Source organism: Panicum virgatum, chromosome 3N (assembly GCF_016808335.1).
Source record: "Panicum virgatum strain AP13 chromosome 3N, P.virgatum_v5, whole genome shotgun sequence".
Classification (NCBI taxonomy): Eukaryota; Viridiplantae; Streptophyta; class Magnoliopsida; order Poales; family Poaceae; genus Panicum; species Panicum virgatum.
The window spans coordinates 10,268,191-10,288,968 of record NC_053147.1 but is presented as its reverse complement, the minus strand read 5'-3'; the positions used below and the strand labels follow the sequence as shown (position 1 = coordinate 10,288,968).

Sequence of the window (20,778 nt, the reverse complement as noted above, 5' to 3'; positions counted from 1 at the left end):
TCTGATAATAAAACAGCAAAAGTTTTTGTATCTTAGGTGAGCACACAAATTACAAAATATATTTGCAATATTCAATGACAGCAGAAGCAATATAAATCATACAGCTAATGGAGGATAGGAAGGTAATCAGGTACAAGCAAACAGTCCCGTGGAATTACATTTGTCACGCCAAATTCGATGCCTTCGTAATTGATTAGACAAGCTCAGCATATATACAGCAATTCGGCAAAATAAAAGCAATTCACAGTGTCATTTTATTTGGATCCTAGTGCAACTGTTGTTAGTTCAGACAACTGCTGCCTCTCCGCTACCTATGGTAGTCTGCCTCCTGCATACATCAAGACTGCTACCGACAGCTAATCATCACAGAAGTCTTTTTCGGAAAAATAAACATATGAATAACCTTTTGGGAATTTGAAACTCCCCAAACATATCATACACGCAAAGTTTGCTAACATTTGAAGAGGATGTGTTGACCCTTGCAAAATCTGTAAAAACTCACTCTATCTGTCCAGCTCCAGCTAGCTCAGCTTCCTCATCACCATCAAGCTCCTGCTCTACTCCTTTCACCTGCCATAGTACGGCAAATTAGCATAATAGATACGTTGATGACAGCCATTCAGAAAACGCATGGATCAAAGGATAACGATAATATATCCCTCTAAGAAAAACAGATCATAAGGATCGGAACAACTGCAATAGCAACTGATTTCCTGAACATTACCACATGACAAGCATTCTAGTTATCAAATAGGAAACATTTTTTAAGCTAGCCACAAGCATTAAAGAATGTCAGCAAGAACAGGATAAGTCACATCATGTTACCTCAGGTACATAGTGCATAAGCATGTTTTCTATCCCAGACTTCAATGTAACCGATGAACTTGGACAGCCACTGCAGGCACCTTGCATTTTAAGCTTAACTATTCCTGTTTCTCTGAAAGGATAGTATCCTAGTGAGACTAAAGAGTCCAAATTCTCAATATCAGAAGACTGCCCAGGAAGGATAGAAAGACTCACAGATCAAATCCTCGGTATTCAATGTCACCACCATCATCTTGAACAGCTGGCCGAATGCGAGTCTCCAACAATTCCTTTATCATGGCAACTATTTCTGAATCATCCTAGGCGGAAAAAGAGTGTAGGACAGATTCAGCATCACAAGCCAATATAACATAGGAGGATTTTGAAGTATTCCTAATGTATAATCCGAGTATTCAGGTTTAACATTTTTTATCTAGGTAGTAGTACAGCTCGATTATAGATTACTAAGATTAGATTCCGAGGCAATATAGTGTAAAGAGCACATACAGGCAGATGTCTTATCATCTCTCTATATCTCATCATTACAGGTTACAGCTTCAAATTAGTTGATGACAAGAATAATTTTATTTCTACCAACTGGTGCACATACAAGATTGAATCAACAGATTAAAAATGAAGCATTTAAGAGATTTCCACTGGCACAGCAAGTCATATGATAATCATAATTCCATTTTATTCCTACCTGTAGGTGACAGGCACACATACAGGATTCAATCAACACATCCAAAACGAAGCAGATCTAAGCAATTTCATGAATACCAGAAATGGAATTCCATTTTATTCCACTCCTAATCTACTTTTTTGTATCCATGTATGAATCGTACAGAGTTTTGTAGATATATTGTTACCATTGGATATGATATGTGTGGGCATCCCTGCCATATCTTGCCTAAACTCAGTACAGTACTTCACACATTACATGCTGGCATGCTGCCACGATAGATAGCATATTTTTCCCATATATTGATCAGAAGTTAGAACATCCAAAAATTATGCCAATAGACATTCCCTCTTATGACATACAGTATATTATTTCAGGGTCTCGTGATAATAAATATCATATCAGACAGGGAAGTTCAGAAGATAAGACAAGAAAAAAAATGCAGGACCAAATGTCTACAGAAGGTAATTAAGATACCTCATGAATTGCTGTGTCCATAGCAGCTGCAGCATTTGAGTCTAGAAAAAGTGGTTGCCCAGATGAGTAAAAATCCATTATCGCAGCAAAAACCTCAGGTTTAAGGTAATCCCAAGAAGTTTCTTCTGATTTTGTAACAGTTACAAAATCAGATCCAAAGAATACCCTGGTTACACCTGCATATATATTCCAATGCTGTGTCAAAAGAATTTAACATTTCACTAAAAGCTATGACACTCAAATATTTCCGTTGATGTGTTATCTTGAAAGAAAACCCAATATTTCTTGCTGAACTAAGAATCAGTAGCTCAATTTCCCTGACTGAATCTTGAAATGCAATTACAGCTACAACTATTGTTTCAGGGCTGACTTTCTTGTATCATGTTTGCCATGTTTTTAATACTTAACCCATCTCAATGCTGGCATTAATACTAGTCTTTGTCCAATGACTTGGACATAACATGGAAATACCCCCACCCCCCACATATGTTTCACCAAAGTTTGGTAAATCAGGACCCAATTTGCCTTCTTGTTCACATGGTTTATAAGGTGAAATAGATGGATGGTCAAATTGTAAAGCACTTCGCTTTTCACAAAATTCCTCAATGGAATCTATGAGAAACAGAAGGTTTAAGATGGTAAGCTTTAAAGTTGCCATCTTAATAACATATATTAGCATCTCTTCTTCATCTATGATTCACAAGGATTTTGTTGGAGATAAACTTAATGTCAACAACTAATGATACAACAACAGTACAACACAAACTGAAAGGGAAAATAAGAACTGATCACAGAGAAGGAAAGCATATTGGTTATGCATAGGAGACTGTCATTAGCACCGATGCATGAAAGTGTAAGCACCTCATCCCTATAAACTGACAGTTCTTTCAAGAAACTGACACATGTCAACATTTAAGAATAACTGAATATAAAGTTTGTAGAACTACAAGATAATGAAAGGTGCAAATGGAAATAGAAATTAGTCGAAAAGGTGACTAGGGAAAGAGGCATAGTGTACCATCGATTGCAAACAGTGCCTTAGCCAAAGGGGATGTCATCGCAGTCCGAGCATTTGGGAAATCAGAGCTCCCGACCTCCATAACTGGCTTTCCGGGATAGAACATGAGCGACTGTGGGTTTGGAGTGGATTGCGTCTGGATGAACATGGTCCTCTTCTGCCCTCCTGCACATGACACAATTTTCATCCTTCACAATCAAGAACGTAAAGCACACGATCAATTACCAGCAGGAACAATATATACAAAAGCAAATGTTTCATGCCTGCATCACAAGAACAAGATCACAAAGAAATCTGAGCTCATCAGAGCTCAACTCTAACACACAGACCATGGACGTGAAATATCATGGAGCCATGCTAATTGCTACCTCAATCTAACGAAATGGGCATCTTTTCAGCAACGAGCAACTTGACCACAATAAAAGTCAGATGAAGAAAACGCCCTAGCCTAAACCAATTCTATAGTCCAACCTTACGAGCCGTAAATACCGTGGCTTTACGCTAAACAGCGAAGATGTTGTTCGAGAGCAAACCCTAACCTCCGAATCGATCCCATGGAGAGGAGGCGGGGTTCCTGGGCGCTGGGCGCGCGAAAGGCGGCGTCTTCAGGCGGTCGAGGGGGGCGGACGCCGCTGAGGAGAGGAACCGGGGCCTGGCTCGCCGCCACGGCTGCGTCGCCGGCGGCGCTGGAGCCCTCCTCTGGAGCTGGGACGCGAGCGCGAGAAGCCTCCGCCTCGCCATGGCCATGGCCATCTCCTTGATGCGTGGCGTTGTGCTCTCCTGCTCGTCTTCTTCCTCTTTTAGGTCGGCTGATCTCATGGGCCTCAAGCATTGGCCATTTCTGGGCCAGGCTAAAGACTCGCAGCCCAGCGGGTGAGCACCTTTTGTTTTTGTTTTTGTTTTTTGAACGCATAAATTTTGCGATATTATTTTCTGTAGTGTAAAAGTTGGCCGATAAATTTAAGAACTTGTCTTGACGAATGTTTTGATATTTAGCATAAATGTTCAAATTCTTACATACTTCGAACATTTCCATTATAATATTATATAGATGCACATTCAACGGTACATATTTGCACATCTTACTTTCTCTTTTACCTTGTAAAAGTGTCTTTTCACATAAACCAAATTATACCAAATGATATAGTCAATGAATGTGCTTCCATCATCGTGACATTGTGGGATATATAAGGTAGGGAGCATAAAATATTATATCTACGGGAATTGACAAAATTTGATAATATTTATATGAAATATATGCGGAGAACAAGGCTCGTCACATTATGTGCCATATAATTTTGAATAGATAGAGGTTTACCATCTTGATCGACTGTAGAATATGGAGATAGTATTGTCTAGATTTATATATTTTTTAGTCATATTTGTTTATTCCAAAAATCAAGATAATTGTTCTATGATAATACTTTTTTAGGTTTGAATTTATTGTATATTATTATGCTATATGTCTGAATATGTACTTTGCTTTTGCTACACTTTGAATGCAAACATTTTCATTTTTTTTACCTAGTATACTAAGTGCCTCTCTAGAAAGTATGAATTGGAAGTAGAATTTTGTTGGCAATCCAAAAAAAAATGTAATAATGGCCATCAAATTGAGCTCTCAAGAATATACAGATCAATTTAGAAGGATAGGCCACGCGACATTTTGCTCAAAAGTATTTTTGAAGGTTTATTTATCGAGTACTTCAAAGTTTCATAGGAATTATAGAGGCATATTTCTGTGCAAAAGCTCTATAGTATTTTTTCCATGTAAATGGGCACATTATGTCACTCTGTTCAGCTAGCTGTGGCTAGTAGCTGATGCTAATTTGTTATAATAGAAAAGTACTGCTGACTGACGAATAGCTGATGCTGATTTGGTGTGAGAGAAAAACACTGCTGGCTGGCTGGAAGCCAGCTGAACAGAGCGAAGGTTACCAAACATACTCTTTTCTATGCATTGATTTTCAATGATCTAGAACATGGCATTCTTTTGGATTCTGCGACAGAACTTCCTCTCCTCCGTAGTAATTGCATCGTTTTTCTGCAAAAGAACTAGAACAGTTCTCATGGAAAACAGGATTGTATATTTGAAAATTTTACCAATGGCCTTATAAAAAATCTCTATGAAATCACGTGAAGTGTGAAGAACGGTGCGCTCCGCTCCACGGCTTTGTATTCAGTGACGATGATTACATTAATTAATTAATTCTCGGGAACAATAATATAAGAAGAAAAAATGATGGGGCCAGCCACGTCGGTGTTGACATCACAGTGTCACACACATGGCCACTGGGTCAGAAAAGGGCTTGGCTGCCGGCCCTCATGTCCAAAAGTCTCCTGCGTTCTCCAACGCCTCCCCCCAAACCCCCCTCCCCCTGTGTGGGGGGAGTTTTAGAGGGGAGGGTGCCTCCAACGGCACCCCCTAAAGCTCCCCTACGTAGGGGTGGAGTTGAATCTCCCCTCACATATAGGGGGAGATTATAACTCCCTCTATACTTTAATCACGTCATTTGTTTATGATAAAAAATTTATTTGAATTTCGTAACTTAATAACAATATGTATTATAGTAGTACAAATATAGTACTATTTTTTCAGAATTTAAAAATGATAAATAAATAGTTAAAGAGTGAGGTATAGTGTATAGGGGGAATGGATATGAGGGGAATGGTTGGAGAGAAGGAGTTATAGGGGGGGTATTTTTTGGAGGGAGGTAGTAAAATATAGTAAATAGTACGTTTGGGGGGAGTTGGATGAGGGGAATGGTTGGAGAAAGTAGATGCATTGCATCCAGTCCCCCAAGTCCCTGTCACCAAGGATTGCCCTAATCCACCCATGAAAACAAATTATCCCATAACTATTTTATTCTCTGTTCCTATATGGTAGCTGAAGCTGATATCTTCACCGGTGAGGTTTGAGATGAAAAATAAATAAACCGAGTTGTCCATATTTTTAGTGTCCTCAATGATATGACATGGCTAGAAAAGTGGGTCTAGTTCTTCTAGAACATACAATCTTCAGGTTAGAGGCATCATTTGAAATGCAGAAATTTAACAAAGTTCAATTCAATTTCCACATATTTTGTGAAAAAAGATTTCGCGTTTGAAGGAGAACCTTATTAATAAATTAGACCGTAGAAAGTAAGTTAAAAGTGTAAAATTGTTGGAATAACACAAATTGCAATACAAATGCATTTTCCTAGCATAAATATATAAAGCAAAAAAAAAATCTTAGCTAATGGCCTAATGGGGCACTACATATTACTGTTCACCTACCAGGGTGCCTACGTGTTAACATTTTAAGGCTTATAAGAATTGCCAATAGTAGCATAACACATACACATACATCTAGCAGAAAATGTTATGTCTCTCTCATTGTTCCCTCTTGCTTGCATCTCAGCTACAGTATCTTATTCTTCGTCATAAACAAAGGGGAGCAGAGCAATTAGCACTCCCTTTCTTCCAATTAGCGGCGGGGTTTCGTTTGGGCTTTTCACGTCCAACCATCACCACCAAAAGACGCCTTTCCCTTTCTTTGTGCTCTTATGCTCACTTGTAGGCTTGTAGCCGCGACGCGTTCGCATCTTCTTCGTCCTCCGCTGCTCGACGCCGATCCAACCCCGAGTTCCCATCCTCCCTCCCAAGCGCAACTGCTGCTCAAGTCAACACCCGGAGTCCTCCCTCGAATTGCGCCGACAGCCCGCGTTTTTCTTTGGTGTAGTTTTGGTGCCGCGAGGTTCTTGATTCCGCCGCTGGTTTCGGTGCACTTGTGGAGGAGTTTTTCTCGCGATTGGTGGACTAAAGCTGCCGCCTTTCTTGCATTTTGCGCTGTTGTTGGAGCAATCCTGCCTGTCCTGCTCGAGCTCAGCTTGGGCTGTTGCAACGCGTAGTCCCGTCTGGTCATCCTCGGGCATTACAGGTTAAGCTTTTTGGTATTTGCTAATTTCAGTTCACGTCCTCCCCAATTTCAGAGAAGTCTCCATGATTGCATCGAACTAGTTCATGTGTCCAGGGTAGGATAAGTTGCAGATTTGTTGCTAGTGATTCTTTTGGAAATGGCTGTGTGAGGTAGAGTTTAGCAATTGCTGTATATGTTGGATTTCAGCCTTCGTACTCTGGTTTAAGTAATTGCAAATGACAAAGTAGATGATAATTGTGCTCATGCTTCTGTTCATAAAATCGTATGCATTTCATGTTTTATAGGAAAAATCACTGTAATGGTTTCTATCTGATAGATGACTGGTCCTACTTTTTTTTTATTTGCACTCGCGTTGGTTTTAACTGTATTTTCCTAGGTTTGCCCTAGTTGTCTAACATAACTTTGTGCATTTTTTTGTTTGCACCAGCGTGCCATATCGAAACTTATTCTGGTTTCATGGGCATTATATTCAAGTAAATCTGACTGTATGGTGATTCTCACAGGTCGGCTTTTTTGGTGGTTTCTTGTTTCAAGAACTAAAGCTTCTTGATTACTGTTCTAGCTCATTGCAGATGGATGCTTGTGATTGCATTGAGCCACTTTGGCAGGCTGATGATCTCCTAATGAAGTATCAGTACATATCTGACTTCTTCATTGCACTTGCGTACTTCTCAATCCCTTTGGAGCTCATATACTTTGTGCAGAAGTCTGCTTTCTTTCCGTACCGATGGGTGCTCATACAGTTTGGTGCTTTCATCGTTCTCTGTGGGGCAACCCACTTGATAAACATGTGGACTTTCACCACATATACCAAGACTATTGCTGTGGTATTAACTGTGGCAAAAGTGGCGACGGCAATTGTATCATGCATAACAGCTTTGATGCTAGTTCATATCATTCCTGATTTGTTGAGTGTGAAATTGAGGGAGCGGTTCCTAAAGGCTAAAGCTGAGGAGCTTGATAGGGAGATGGGGAAAATAAGAACAAAAGAGGAGACGGGAAGACATGTGCACATGCTCACACACGAGATAAGAAGCACACTTGACAGGCACACTATTCTGAGATCTACACTTGTTGAAATGGGAAGAACTCTTGGTTTAGCAGAATGTGCCTTGTGGATGCCATCCCGCACTGGAACAACTCTTCAGCTCTCACATACGCTCCATAACAATGCTCCGCTTGGATCAGTTGTTCCTATCAATCTTCCAATTGTTAGTACAGTTTTTAATAGTAATCGTGCCGAGAGAATTTCACATAATTCCCCATTGGCTGCAATAAAGGCTCGGACAAGCAGGTATGTGCCACCAGAGGTCGTTGGTGTCCGTGTTCCGCTGCTGCAGCTTACAAATTTCCAAATAAATGATTGGCCTGAGCTATCTACAAAAGCCTTTGCAGTGATGGTTTTGATGCTTCCTCCAGACAGTGCACGAAAATGGAGAGCACATGAACTGGAGCTGGTTGAAGTCGTTGCTGACCAGGTAGTTATCAATTCTATCTTTGTTGCGCATTCGTGTATACATGTGGTATGGTTGTCCATTAAATTCTTGCATTTTGTACCAGTATCTTTTACAATTATAAGGTTTATAACAACAACAAAAATCACAGAGGAAGAGAACATTAGTCGAAGGATTTGAGATTAAGTTGACCTCTTGAATAATTTAGTTTGGAGCCAAAATAAATTTTCTTGGAAGTTATTTATTTTCTTTCTGAATAAGATCCTGCTTGGGAATACTCATGCTCTTTAATGGCTTTTCAGCACTTTTCAGTTTGTGTTCTGAATTTTTTAGGACTTCGGTTGCTAACTTGCTTTGAATCACATTCTCCATTGTTGTTAAATAAATATTTCTGGCATATTCAATCAAGTGCTGTAACAGAAACTATGTTATTCTAGAGTTGATTAACTTGATGATGTGATACGTGTCCTGTAAGGTTTTAGTAATTACGTTGCTTAATCTTCTGGAAATGAATGTTCGTCCTGCTTGTTTTTGTTTTGTTTGTGCAGCGTGCCCTTGGTTGACAGTGATGAGTTCTCCTTTTTTTTCACTTCACTTACTATAAGCAAGTTTTGCTGATGCAGAGCCTATCTGCTATTACTTAGCATACGGACAAGCCTTTCTATGAAGTATTTTGCACTGTTTGTGATGTTTTCTATCATTATAAATACATAACTCAGTAAGATCATTTGCTCATTTAGGTGGCGGTTGCACTATCCCATGCTGCCATTTTGGAAGAGTCCATGCGAGCCCGTGATCTGCTAATGGAGCAGAATATTGCTCTGAATGCAGCACGTCGAGAGGCAGAAATGGCCATTTGTGCTCGGAATGATTTTCTTGCAGTCATGAATCATGAAATGCGGACTCCTATGCGAGCAATAATTTCTTTGTCATCCCTTCTCTTAGAAACGAAACTTACTGCAGAACAGCGCCTGATGATTGAAACTATACTAAAAAGTAGCAATCTTCTAGAAACTCTTTCAAATGATGTTTTGGATATCTCCAAGCTTGGGGATGGAAGTCTTGAGCTGGAAATTGCACCTTTCAATCTGCATGCCACCTTTACAGATGTAAGCACCCTTTCTTCAGTTCTATGCCTTACAATTCACTATTATGTTATGCATAAGCGGAATCAGTTAAACTCACTTATTAATGTTGTAGGTGGTTGATTTAATTAAGCCAGTAGCAGCCTTCAAAAGGTTATCGGTAATGGTTCACTTGGCTCCGGAGTTGCCTACCTATGCAGTTGGTGACCAAAAGAGGTTGATGCAAACAATACTAAATGTTGCTGGGAACTCTGTTAAGTTTACAAACGAGGGTTACATTTCAATTACAGCTTCTATAGCTAGGCCAGATTCTTTGAGGGACCCACATGCTCCCGACTTCCATCCAGTTCTATCCGATGGGTCCTTTTACTTGGCTGTGCAGGTTAGCTGATGAACATTTAATAGTGTTGGTTTAATCCGGATGAACATCTTCTTTGTGTATGGATCAGCCTTTGAATTTGTGTGTCCAGTAGATGTCTACTTCTATTTCTCATGCCCAGCTAGCTAGTGCAATACTGCAGTGGTAGTAGGCCTTTACTTACCGGCTACCGCATTTTTAGTTGCATATAAATTAGCCATTGTAGGGATTCTACTTTTCACTGTTCAACATGAAGGAGGGTATTGGAAGTCACTTGGTAGCCCTTGACATTATATATTTTAGGTCTAAGTATGTTTATGCAGTGATGCCATGCATAAATATCATATTTGAGGAGAAACTGGCCTTTTATCTAGATGAACAACTGTTCTATTTCAAAAGGAAGACCTACAATTATCAGAGATTTTTCACAGGAGTTTAGGTTATTATCTGCAAAATCTGCAGGAAAACTAATGATCAAGCACACCACAACACTGATTTTCTTCTTACTTTGTGCAGTTTCTACAGCAAATCTGATCTATGTAATGCTGCAGGTAAAAGATACTGGATGTGGAATTAGCCCACAAGATATGCCTCACACCTTCGCAAAATTTGCACACCCACAAAATGCTACAATGAAATCGCACGGTGGCAATGGATTGGGGCTGGCGCTTTCCAGAAGGTACACTTAGAAAGATTTTTGTCATGCATTTCCACTTGAGAACATTTTACCTCCAGTGCTAATATATTATAGTTTTGGGCACTCTAGCCTCGAAAACATTTGATTTCCGATGCTAATATATTATATATTGCTTTCTCTGGTGCCTTCAGATTTGTCGCTCTAATGCAAGGGAACATCTGGCTTGAAAGTGAAGGTGCAGGGAAGGGCTGCACCACAACATTCTTCGTGAAGCTAGGCCTATCTGATAAACCAAATGCAAATCTCCGAAGAATAGCATCTCCTGTCCAGCCAAGACAGGGAACTGCAAGTCCAGATACATCATTGGTAGCCAACAATGACATGGCAGTTCTTCCGCTTTGTTACCAGTCAATGGTATGACAAGAATCTATGGAGGCAACCTCAGCCAACGGGAGGCGGGCCACAAGCCCGATTTTGTGATCATGATTCATAGTTGCATTCGTAGTGTCGGTGTACGGATGGCATGGTAGACATTGTTCACCCCTTAGCTATCCTGCTCTTGCCAAGGCTGCTGCTTCTGCACTACCACAGCTGCAGGCGCGATCATGCAAGTCTGAAAATTTGGCTCGTCCCTAGGGGAGTCAAGGGCAAGGAGTGCAGTGTTATGTAAGTTTGTGACATGAGGGTGTTATTGCAGGTGGTTTAGGGGTTCTGTAGTGCAGTAGTCTTTGTACAGAGAAGCAGAAAAAAGCTGATCTGTACATGAGGCAAATAAGTGAACCACAGTGAAGTGCTAATGGCTCGTGAGCATGCCGTGAACCGGAAAACATGGGTCTGACTAATGACTTAATTCTGAAAGAAGCGTGACAAATGATTGAACTCTGAAAGAAGCATGTGCTTGAAGCATTAAACTCGAAGAGGCGTGAATGATCTGTGAATCGTAGATTAGAGTGTAACGAAGCCAGCTTACTACTTTTCTGTCTTACCTAACAGACAGTACAATAGACAAATATCAGTCTAATACGAGTGTCGCGTATTCACATTGAGAAGTAAACTTAACAATTAACGCTAGCTTCTCTTTTCTCTCTCCATTTTTTATGCCAAATGTTAGTTTAACTTTCTTCATGCTGGATTCCAAAATCACATTTCCAAACAGGTCGTCCGATGAAAGCATTCGGAATAGAGCCTTCACCCAGTGGGTCGGAATAGGTAGCAATGGACGATAGAAGTATGAAATCGCATGCTTGTAAACTCCTACAACTTCATGCCAAGCGAGAGTTGCGAGAGGCACAAGGGCGCCGAGAGATCAGAATGATCTCTAGCGTAACTCGTCATTAGATCTCCTAGTACAATACATATAGGTCCATTACATTAACTGACTACGATTACAAATTTGAAATAAAAGGATAACTGACTGGAGCGTCGCTTGCTCCACGTCTTGATCGCTGATGTTGGCTTGGGCTTCAGTCACGGTCATGGCTTCTTCTCCGAGATACTTGGTCGACCATAACAACTAACCATGAAAGTACCACTGACCAAACATTTACAATCACAGCACATAAGACCGCAGCCTCACCTTGAAAGGGCCATGGAAGAGGACTCAATCTCTGGTAAGGGATGCAAACAGAACATTGTATCTTAGCTTAACAAGCAGATAACACCACGAATCCTTCAAATATCTTTCAAAATTCAAACCAGGACAACAAATTGTGCTACTACTCAGTAGAAAGTGATTACTAATTACTGTCGCTTGCTCAAACAGAACCACAGTACAATGCTGATGGCAGCACGCACAGGCAAAGGCCAATGGCTTAGACCTTGAACCCACGGCTGTTCCTCCTGCCACGAGCCTTCTCGAACTTCCTTCCCTTGGAGCGCACATACGGCTTGGTGTGGCTGTGTGGCACACCAGGAGCCTTGCCAAAGTGCCTCACTGCCTCGCGGGCGTTCTTGGGACCCCTCAGAAGGACCTACAGAAGGCGAGCATTTACAACATCAGCTTATCAAGTAAAAGGAAGCACAAATAATGCAGTATAAGTTTTTTTTTTACAGTGAACAAGACTGGATGCATTGCACATTCTACAAGACATCTTATAGTTGACAACACAGCAATGTTTGCTCAGATACTAGGAAACATTATGATCCCAGACAACCCACAAAGGGAAGTCTCATAGAGCTGGGATTAGAATACTTATCATCACTGCCGAACAAATCAAGCTGTGTATGGTAACTAAATAGTTAAGCGAAAGAGCACAAGCTTGTTAAGAAAAAATTAGATACCAAAGGGCTCACAATTAAATTGTCAAATGAGCTCAGATACAAAGGAAAAGCACATATCATGACAACCCACAGAGGGTAGTCTCATAATGAGCTGGGTAAAAGAGTATCATCATTGCACAAAACCATTCAAGACAACAAGCTGCTACACATCAAGCTAATATTTGCAGTACAGGAGAGAAATCACAATTTTAAAAAGATTGCTAACAAAACAAAACAATAAACCTGCTCAGATAGTAATGTCATATTTTGATCCCAGACAACCCACATAGGGAAGTCTCATCGAGCTGGGATTAGAAATTTTATCATCACAGCAAGGTAATCACAGCCCCAGCTATTCCTATTTGACTGAGGTAGCTAAATGAATAGTAAGAAAAAAGCCAATACAAAAAAAATGAATATAAAATTCTTGAATGAGCTCAGACGAAAAGGAAAAGCACATATCATGACAACCCACAGAGGGAAGTCTCATAATGAGCTGGGTAACAAGATTATCATCATTGCAAACATCATTCAAAAAAACATGCAGCTGCTCGAAATTTGAAATATCAGCAACAAAAAAAGAACCAAGAACTTATTGCTCTAAGTGAGAAAAAGAAAGAATGTGGGCAGATGGTTCCCTCAGCACATTACTGTACTCGTCAAAGGACATCAGTATTAGCATGGTTAATTTATACCATCACCGGGAACAAAAAAAAGGATCAATACAATCAAAGAAACTAGCTCAAAAGCTGTTGAAAAACTTCATGCTTGTTAGATCCACGAGTCCCACAATGGTTTCAAAAACATGTGTAAACTAACGTTTGTTCAGAACTAGTGCCGAATTGGGCATACTAAATTGATAAAGCTTAACATTGAAGAATTGAAACAAAGCTTACCGTGTTCTCGCCAAGTGGAGCACGGAGAGCAAGCTGGTCAAATGTGAGGCACTCCCCACCAGCATTGATAATCCTCGCCCTTGCTGTCTCGGTGAACCTCAGTGCAGTAACCTTCATTGCTGGAATCTCTTGGATCCTCTTGTCATCTGTGACTGAGCCAACAATCACAGCGATGTTCTTCTCCTCCTGTTAATAAAAGACACTATTTCAGCACCATACACGTGATCTGACCCAAGCTACAACACTAAAATTGTCCCAACTAGAATAATAGACAGTTATTAATTAAGCATACTTCAAGAGGCATAAAAATATCCTACAAAGGACAAAAGGAAATGAAAAAAGGGAACTGTGCGCTACATTACATTTTGGAATGACAGTCAGTGTTCAAGGGACTGTCGGCTGCATACCTTTCCTTTCATGAAATTGGCAAGGCGGCGCAGGGAGATGGGAGGGCGGTTGGTCTTGCTCATGAAGAGCCTCTTGAGGATGACGGCATTAAAGTTGCTCTTGGTCCTCCTGACCAAGAAACGGTACAGCTGCACTCCAGTATAGCACAAACACAAATCAAAACCTTGGCATGCATACAAACCTTAAACTACATGGAACGCTATTGTACATCTACCAAACAGAAATGAACAAAATACGAATCCTTTGCCTGCCAATACATTAGAGTCCACCCAAGCTATTGAAGTTCATATGCTTACTACACCACCACATCAAGCCAATCCTCAACTAGATTTTTCTATTATAAGGAAACAGTACGAGACTACAAGTCACGGAGCATTTCAGAGATCAACAGCTCAACCACGGGCAGATCTGCCGAACAGGACATACGATGCTAGACGGGAGAAGTGGTAGCATACCTTGACGAGGAGCTTGAGGTAGACATCGTCTGACTTGGGCGCGGTGCGCTTGGTCTTCTTGTTCCTCCCGCCAGCGACGAGGTCGATACCCTAAGACACAACACGACGCGACACCAGGTTAAGAAACACGGCGGGGAAAGACCTCTAGAAAAGCGGGCGGCAGTAGTGAGAGGGTGCTCACCATGGCTGCGGCGGCGCTAGGGTTCCTGCTGCTGCTGCTTACCTTGTTCGCCTCCGGCTCGGGAAGGAGGGTGGCGGCGGCGCAGCGGAGGAGTTTTTATAGTGGGGGCGGGGCAGCTGCTAGGGTTTTTTTGAGTTCGTGGGCTATTGGGCTGAATAGTGGGGCCTTCATGGGCTACGAAATGGAGATTTCGGGCTGCTGTTTGACTCGGTTGGTTTGGGCCTTGGCTCGTTCGGGTGCACCAAATTCACCTGCACGTGAAGGCCTGCGCAAATTGGGCCCTTCCTTCAGCCTGGTCTGGCTCGAGCCCACCCAGGCCCAGTATTCGCTGGCTGAGAATCGATCTTAGCCGTCCGTCCTCCAACGAACGGCCGTCTCCTTGTCTGAGGAGGAGTTGTCGAAACGAAACGAATCGGAGGCGAACCGATCCCAATCTCTCTCTTCTCCATCTCCGTCATGGCTGAGCCGCCGCCGCCGCCGCATCAGCAGCCGCAGCCGTCTCCGGGGGCGGGCGGGCGCGAGGACATGCTGGCGTGCGTGGCGGCGCTGGAGGTGGCGCTGCTGCCGTGCCTCCCCGCGCGCGAGCTCCAGGCCGTCGACCGCTCCCTCCAGTCCTCGCACCAGAGTACGGCCCGCCGACCCATCGTTTCCCTCCCTTTCTCCTCTCGCTGTCGCCTCGCCTTCGATCCTCGTGGTTGCGTCGCTGGCCCAGTATCCTGGTGTTTAATCGGTCCACGGCACCGTCGCGCGCCAGGTGTTCGTTGTTTTGCCTGCGAGATGGATAGGCGGCTCTTGCTATTTTGCAGATAAAGATTGCATCTTTATTTGATTGGTCGCTTTCATTGCCGAGGAGATTATAAACTTCTTCTATCAACTGTATAGAACACATTGCAATCGGGGAGTACCAAGATAACTTGTATAGTGTAGAATGGTTATTAACTTATTAAAGAGCTGAATTGCATCTTCTCATTCGACACTACCTAACTGGAGATTCTGAATGTTTCTGTTTGTACCGTCTTGAACAGTTGATGTTGAGAGGCACGCCAGGGACTTCATGGAGGCTGCCAAGAAGCTCCAGTCCTACTTGATCAGCCTGCAGCGTGAGGACCAACCAACAGCAGAAGATTTGCTTCGGAAGGTACATTCACTTCATCCTCATCTAACCGAGAGTGGAGTAAAGATGTGTACATCCTATGGTTTATGGGAAAGGGAATGAGGTTTGGGCATGGTGATTGGAGAACTGGAGGCTGATTGGAAACTGTCATTGGAAGTAGGAATAGCTATCTTAAAAATTACCTATTTCTACTTGCTACAGGCAGTTTGTGACACTCAGCGTGACTGTGTGAGCCTTATTAGTTACAAGACTCTTTGATCCTATTCTGGCGTCATCTCCTTTTTTTTGTCAGATATGTATGTAACCCAGGAAAATCTGAAACTGAACTTTATGATGCAATAATATTGTTGTATTCTGATATAACCTATGTACTGAATAGGATATCTATTGACTCAAAATTAAATAATATATTTGAAGGAACTGATAGACTCGCTGAATTCTCACTTCTAGAAAACATGGTGTTCCCAATTCCCAGTGAAATTTCGAAGTACTTGTATCCACCTTCACACATGTATTTTTCATGCAATTGCTTCTATAATAATGCCTTAGTAGAATCATGCCTACTCATCTTGTTGACATGTTTTGTTTTGCACTACACAGGAGATTACTACAATGGAGGAAGAACTGAAGATCAAGTCTGAGCTTATTGCCAAGAACAAGAAGCTGATTGAAGGGTGGCAGAAAGAACTGAAGGAGCAGCTGGGGAAGCACGTAACTGAGCTCGAAAGAGTGTGAGTAGTGTGATGCTGCAGTTTACCTTGCAATGACCATGAACTGTGTACATTCAGTAGACCACCCATTGTAACATGTTTTTAGGGTGCTAACCGTCAGTTGGCTTTTGGTTCTCTGTTGTGGAAGACAGAAACAAAGCCCCCTTATCGATGTTTGATGATGCATTTGCTTATGGACTATGCAGTTGTATTAGGCATGTTTTTTTGTCTTTGTGTGAAAGATGCATCAATAAAACTGTGTTGATTGTGTGCTAACACACACGATGAAGTTGAAAATCTAATCGTGCAGCTTTTTTTAAAAAATAAATAGTGGCTTGCAGGACTAATAACTATAAGAAATTATGAATACATGACTGCAAAATATTGTTTATATTTCTTCACTTATGGACTCACCATAATTTGCATTGATATAAATTCTTTCAGGTCAGCTAGCATATATACTCGATGATATAATTTTGTCATGCAACTTTGCTAACTATATCTGACTAACTTGGAGAGGACATATGACTGCAAGATAGTTCCCAATTTATCTCACCTCTTGAAGCACGTGGAAATGCATTTGTCCATTAAATTTAGCAGCATGGCAGGCAATATGATCTCTCCTCTCTCCAAACCACATATTTTTTTTTATCTTGGAACCTGGGGGTGGTTAAGGGTCTTAAAATTTGATTTTGATTATTTAAGGACCGGGTCCTAAAAGGACCGGGCTCGAATCTTATACAATTTTAAGCTAAAAATATATAAAAGTTAACTTGGATTGTGAAGAGACCGCCAGGGCCATGGCCCACTACCACCCTTGGAACCAATCTTGAATGGTCACATTTTTTTTGTGAGACACGCTAGAATTTTTAGCCTACACTGATTCACTGAAAGTTGCAGTTCATATCATGAAACCGGAAACCTCATCAATCCAGATTTCTTTTTTATCGAAAACCTCAAGCATGCAGGGCTCCACCCTTGCTAGTGTTTCCACTGGGTATACCATTCTCACGAGCTACATATATAATTTGATACGTAAAGCTTGATTCATGAGCCACACAAACTAGATTAATTCTGTCATGTAAACACAACACGAAAGGGAAAATGCAAATGACAGTATATGATGTACCAGACATAGGAAACTCTTACATTGTTACTCGTCACACATCACATCACACCACTAATTAAGACAGACATTATTCTTGAAACCACACACTAAATCTAAGATCAATGAAGCTAAGCCTTAGATGTTTTCCTCCCATGGTTTTGCGAGAAAAGGAAAGTCATCTCGCTGGAAATGGAAATTAATAGGGGCAACTTGCATAACCGAAACTGGTGACATAAGAGCCCAGACATTTAGCGAAGCTTCGCCGCGGGGGTCGATAGAATTCATATGTGTTGCTTAGGGCACACTGCTTTATGAAGTAATTGTTGCAACCATAGCGGAAGTAGATGGAGTTTAGCATCAAGTTCAGGGAAGTCCGCTGTCGATACCGATATTACGCCTGCTGGGCCAGCAAACACAGCACGGTCATTCAGGTAATAGGTAGGGATCATCAGTCCCTCGCTGAAGTCAACTCGCCTCACCGCATACCAGAGGCGCCAGAAGCCCTGTGGATGGGGATGGAGCTCATTCCATAGGACTAGCAGCTCCCCACCATTGTCCACCAGCCTCATGGTGTCCGAGATGGTGTTGCTCGGGCGGGCTACCTGGGAGACAACCACCAGCTGTGGGGGGCTTGTCGATGCGTCCAGCTCAAACAGGGACTCGGTGCGGAGGCAGTAAAAGTGGTCGCCAATTGTGGCCACTGACAAGAGCGGCTGCTCGCAGGTAACCACCTCCCAAGCCTCATCTCCTGGCTTAGCAGCAGCGATCGTTTTGATGGCATCGAGGTAGAGGACGAGCTTCGAGTTCGAGCCACCAACAAAGCCGGCAGCCGTAACCTTATGAAGCTGTCGGAATTCCTGGTCCGACATCTGATGATCGTCACCACCTTCAACTCCATCCACCAGTGTCTTGAGTGATGGGAGGTCAGTGAGCTGCCGGGTGAGCGGCTTGAACAGCCTGACGACGAAGCTGGTGTTGTCTCGCAGGACAAGCATGCCCTCTGGGTTGGCATGTGACCCTTCCGCCACAGTGTGATTGGCGAGATGATGGAGGTTCTGGAGGTGAATGCATTCACCAGTGGCGATGTTGGCAAACTTACGATGGCGGGTTGCAGCATAGCTGTCCTCCGGTAGTAGTAGGATCCACCTACGGGGGTGGGTGCCGCGGTTGATTCTGTTCTCGCCGCCAAAGCTATCCCTCCATGCGCTACAAACAGCGCGGAAACGGATCAGGTCTTTCTCGTCAGTGTCCAGGGCGCGCTCCGCAATGAGCGCCCTCATTTCCTGTGGCAAGCCATTTGCCCAATCTCTCCTGCATGCACACAAACACCACTGACATCTAGGTGAAAAAATTGGTAGTAAGGGGATGGCAAGGAGGGGGAGGAGGAAGAGGGAGGGGGGCGAACCAGTTAGGATTAGAGCTATCCAAGCGTTGACGAGGGTTGGGATGTTGAGGTTCTTGTGGCTGATTTGCCATGGCTTGTGGCAGTGGAGTTTTTTCTTGATTGGGTAGAGAGCAAGTTGGTATCAGATCAGATGTGCTCAAGAGTGCAGGATGGTTGAGGTCAAGCCAATACCGCGCTTGCGTCGGCATCCAACGAAATACAACTGATGCTGGTGACCTGAGATGGGCAAACGAAGAAGATTGATGTTAAATGTGTGCAAACATTCTCTGCAGCTAATACTTTTCCCAAAAAGTTCTACAGAAATTTTTCAAAAAGGAATTGAAGAAATTTCCCAGAGTATTTTTTTTATCATGGAAACCCTTCTGGATAACTTGTGCAGGCAAATCGCCTAAAAGGATTTACTTATAAATTCTGTACACTAATCAATGCCTATTTCTATTAATGTAACAAGACAAAAAAAACAAGAGCATAGATGCTACAAACAGGGAGAACACAAAGAAAAACTACCTAGCAGAACACTATTAAAGAAAACTAATAATTATAACATCATTTGCAACTTATCACCGCGATCCACCATGTCATACCATTATTGAAAACTAACATTAAAATAACAGCATTTGCAACTTATCACCGCGATCCACCATGTCACACCATATCAATGTCACCTCCCACACTATGAGTTGCTGGTCTTCGCACTGTCACCAGAGGCGAAGCTACACTATGTGTCCCTGGTGCACGTGCACCATGGTGAAAAAAAGAATTTCCTACTAGTTAATTGAAATTTACCATGTAAATCATATTAGTTTTATTTCTTGCAATGGAAAGTGCACCAGTGTCAATTCGATCCTAGCTTCGCCACTGACTGTCACACCACCTCCGTATCAAGATATATAGCATATACCACAGCTAATGTTGCCACACCTATTGCTAGCAACCATTGGACCGCACCCGCTTTCGATCACCCCCCATATACAATCACATTGTGGCATCTAAGTGCTATGATGCTAGGCTAAGAATGCCGCCAACCTGATCGCATGAGATATCTAGAAAGTGCAACATATACCTGCACTAGTTGTCGCCCACCACATTACTACACCATCACACCCATTTTCCGGTCTCTGTAATACAAAGTGACAAATTTCACTAACCCTAACATGCCACTAGCCACAACACGCGCGTGCCAGCCCAAAATAAACAGCACGGTAGTGCATATCTATATGAACCTGCGTGACATGAATGTTTGCACATCGTCCATATGTGTCTGTCACGCACTACCTTACTACAGCCAAGTCCTAGATATGTAGGCCTTCTACAGATCTACAAAGTCCATGCAAATCCAACATCTTTATGGACACTGGCTTCGCTTCCTTTCACCTACCTACTCGCACAATATCGATGCAAGTGCACCAACATTCCATCATATTGTTCTATCATCCTACAGCAGTTGCGGTCCAAACACAATACACAAATCCATTCATGAATTTGTGTGCCCATAGTAGATCTTGCAAACCAACACATCAAAACCGGAAGAACAAAAGGGAGGGGAAGAGAGAAAAATAGGAAGAAACGTGTGCGAGCATCGCTTGAAGTTATTGTTGGCCACCACCACCGCCACCATTGTTGAGTGGTGTAGTGATAGAGTGATGTGGGTCACGCACATGGTGTCGAAGGATGTTCGTGTCACCTCTTGGATCACCCCAGAGATTAACATGAAAGTATCGGAGATATGTATTCGCGACTACCTAAAAAGCTTTGATAAAAATCCAAAACATAGATAACAAATAAAATCATACCTTCTTCTCTGATTT

General features: G+C 42.3%; 4 protein-coding genes and 2 non-coding genes across 7 annotated transcripts; 2 read left to right on the top strand and 4 right to left on the bottom strand.

Moving 5' to 3' along the window:
- Positions 1–113: 113 nt before the first annotated feature.
- LOC120667245 (nifU-like protein 4, mitochondrial) lies at positions 114–3,760 on the bottom strand. Its single transcript, XM_039947324.1, has 6 exons — positions 3,521–3,760; positions 2,982–3,146; positions 1,964–2,139; positions 1,021–1,124; positions 826–937; positions 114–570 (listed from the first exon to the last, which is right to left on the bottom strand). The coding sequence occupies exons 1-6, from the start codon at positions 3,732–3,734 to the stop codon at positions 499–501; spliced, it is 843 nt and encodes a 280-aa protein (XP_039803258.1). The 5' UTR covers positions 3,735–3,760; the 3' UTR covers positions 114–498.
- A 2,682-nt stretch (positions 3,761–6,442) lies between these two features.
- Positions 6,443–11,324, top strand: LOC120667243 (probable ethylene response sensor 2). 2 transcript variants are annotated; one of them, XM_039947322.1, is made up of 6 exons: positions 6,443–6,900; positions 7,404–8,378; positions 9,095–9,463; positions 9,555–9,821; positions 10,349–10,476; positions 10,626–11,324. In XM_039947322.1, exons 2-6 carry the CDS (start codon positions 7,473–7,475, stop codon positions 10,852–10,854), a joined length of 1,899 nt encoding a protein of 632 aa, XP_039803256.1. In that variant the 5' UTR covers positions 6,443–6,900; positions 7,404–7,472; the 3' UTR covers positions 10,855–11,324. The 2 variants fall into 2 exon arrangements, with proteins under 2 accessions (XP_039803256.1, XP_039803257.1); XM_039947323.1 differs by lacking the exon at positions 6,443–6,900 and having other exon boundaries at positions 8,055–8,194; positions 8,296–8,378.
- Positions 11,325–11,720: 396 nt separating this feature from the next.
- On the bottom strand, positions 11,721–14,783 carry LOC120667241 (60S ribosomal protein L18-3-like). Its single transcript, XM_039947320.1, has 5 exons — positions 14,634–14,783; positions 14,453–14,542; positions 13,997–14,125; positions 13,590–13,775; positions 11,721–12,404 (listed from the first exon to the last, which is right to left on the bottom strand). Exons 1-5 carry the CDS (start codon positions 14,634–14,636, stop codon positions 12,246–12,248), a joined length of 567 nt encoding a protein of 188 aa, XP_039803254.1. The 5' UTR covers positions 14,637–14,783; the 3' UTR covers positions 11,721–12,245.
- Positions 12,546–12,645, bottom strand: LOC120668277. Its single transcript, XR_005672371.1, has one exon. It is a non-coding gene; the product is annotated as a small nucleolar RNA snoR69Y (small nucleolar RNA).
- Positions 13,326–13,401, bottom strand: LOC120668285. Its single transcript, XR_005672379.1, has one exon. It is a non-coding gene; the product is annotated as a small nucleolar RNA snoR53Y (small nucleolar RNA).
- A 215-nt stretch (positions 14,784–14,998) lies between the features above and the next one.
- Positions 14,999–16,746, top strand: LOC120667242 (mediator of RNA polymerase II transcription subunit 28-like). The gene is made up of 3 exons (XM_039947321.1): positions 14,999–15,258; positions 15,659–15,771; positions 16,348–16,746. The coding sequence occupies exons 1-3, from the start codon at positions 15,090–15,092 to the stop codon at positions 16,480–16,482; spliced, it is 417 nt and encodes a 138-aa protein (XP_039803255.1). The 5' UTR covers positions 14,999–15,089; the 3' UTR covers positions 16,483–16,746.
- Positions 16,747–20,778: the final 4,032 nt, after the last annotated feature.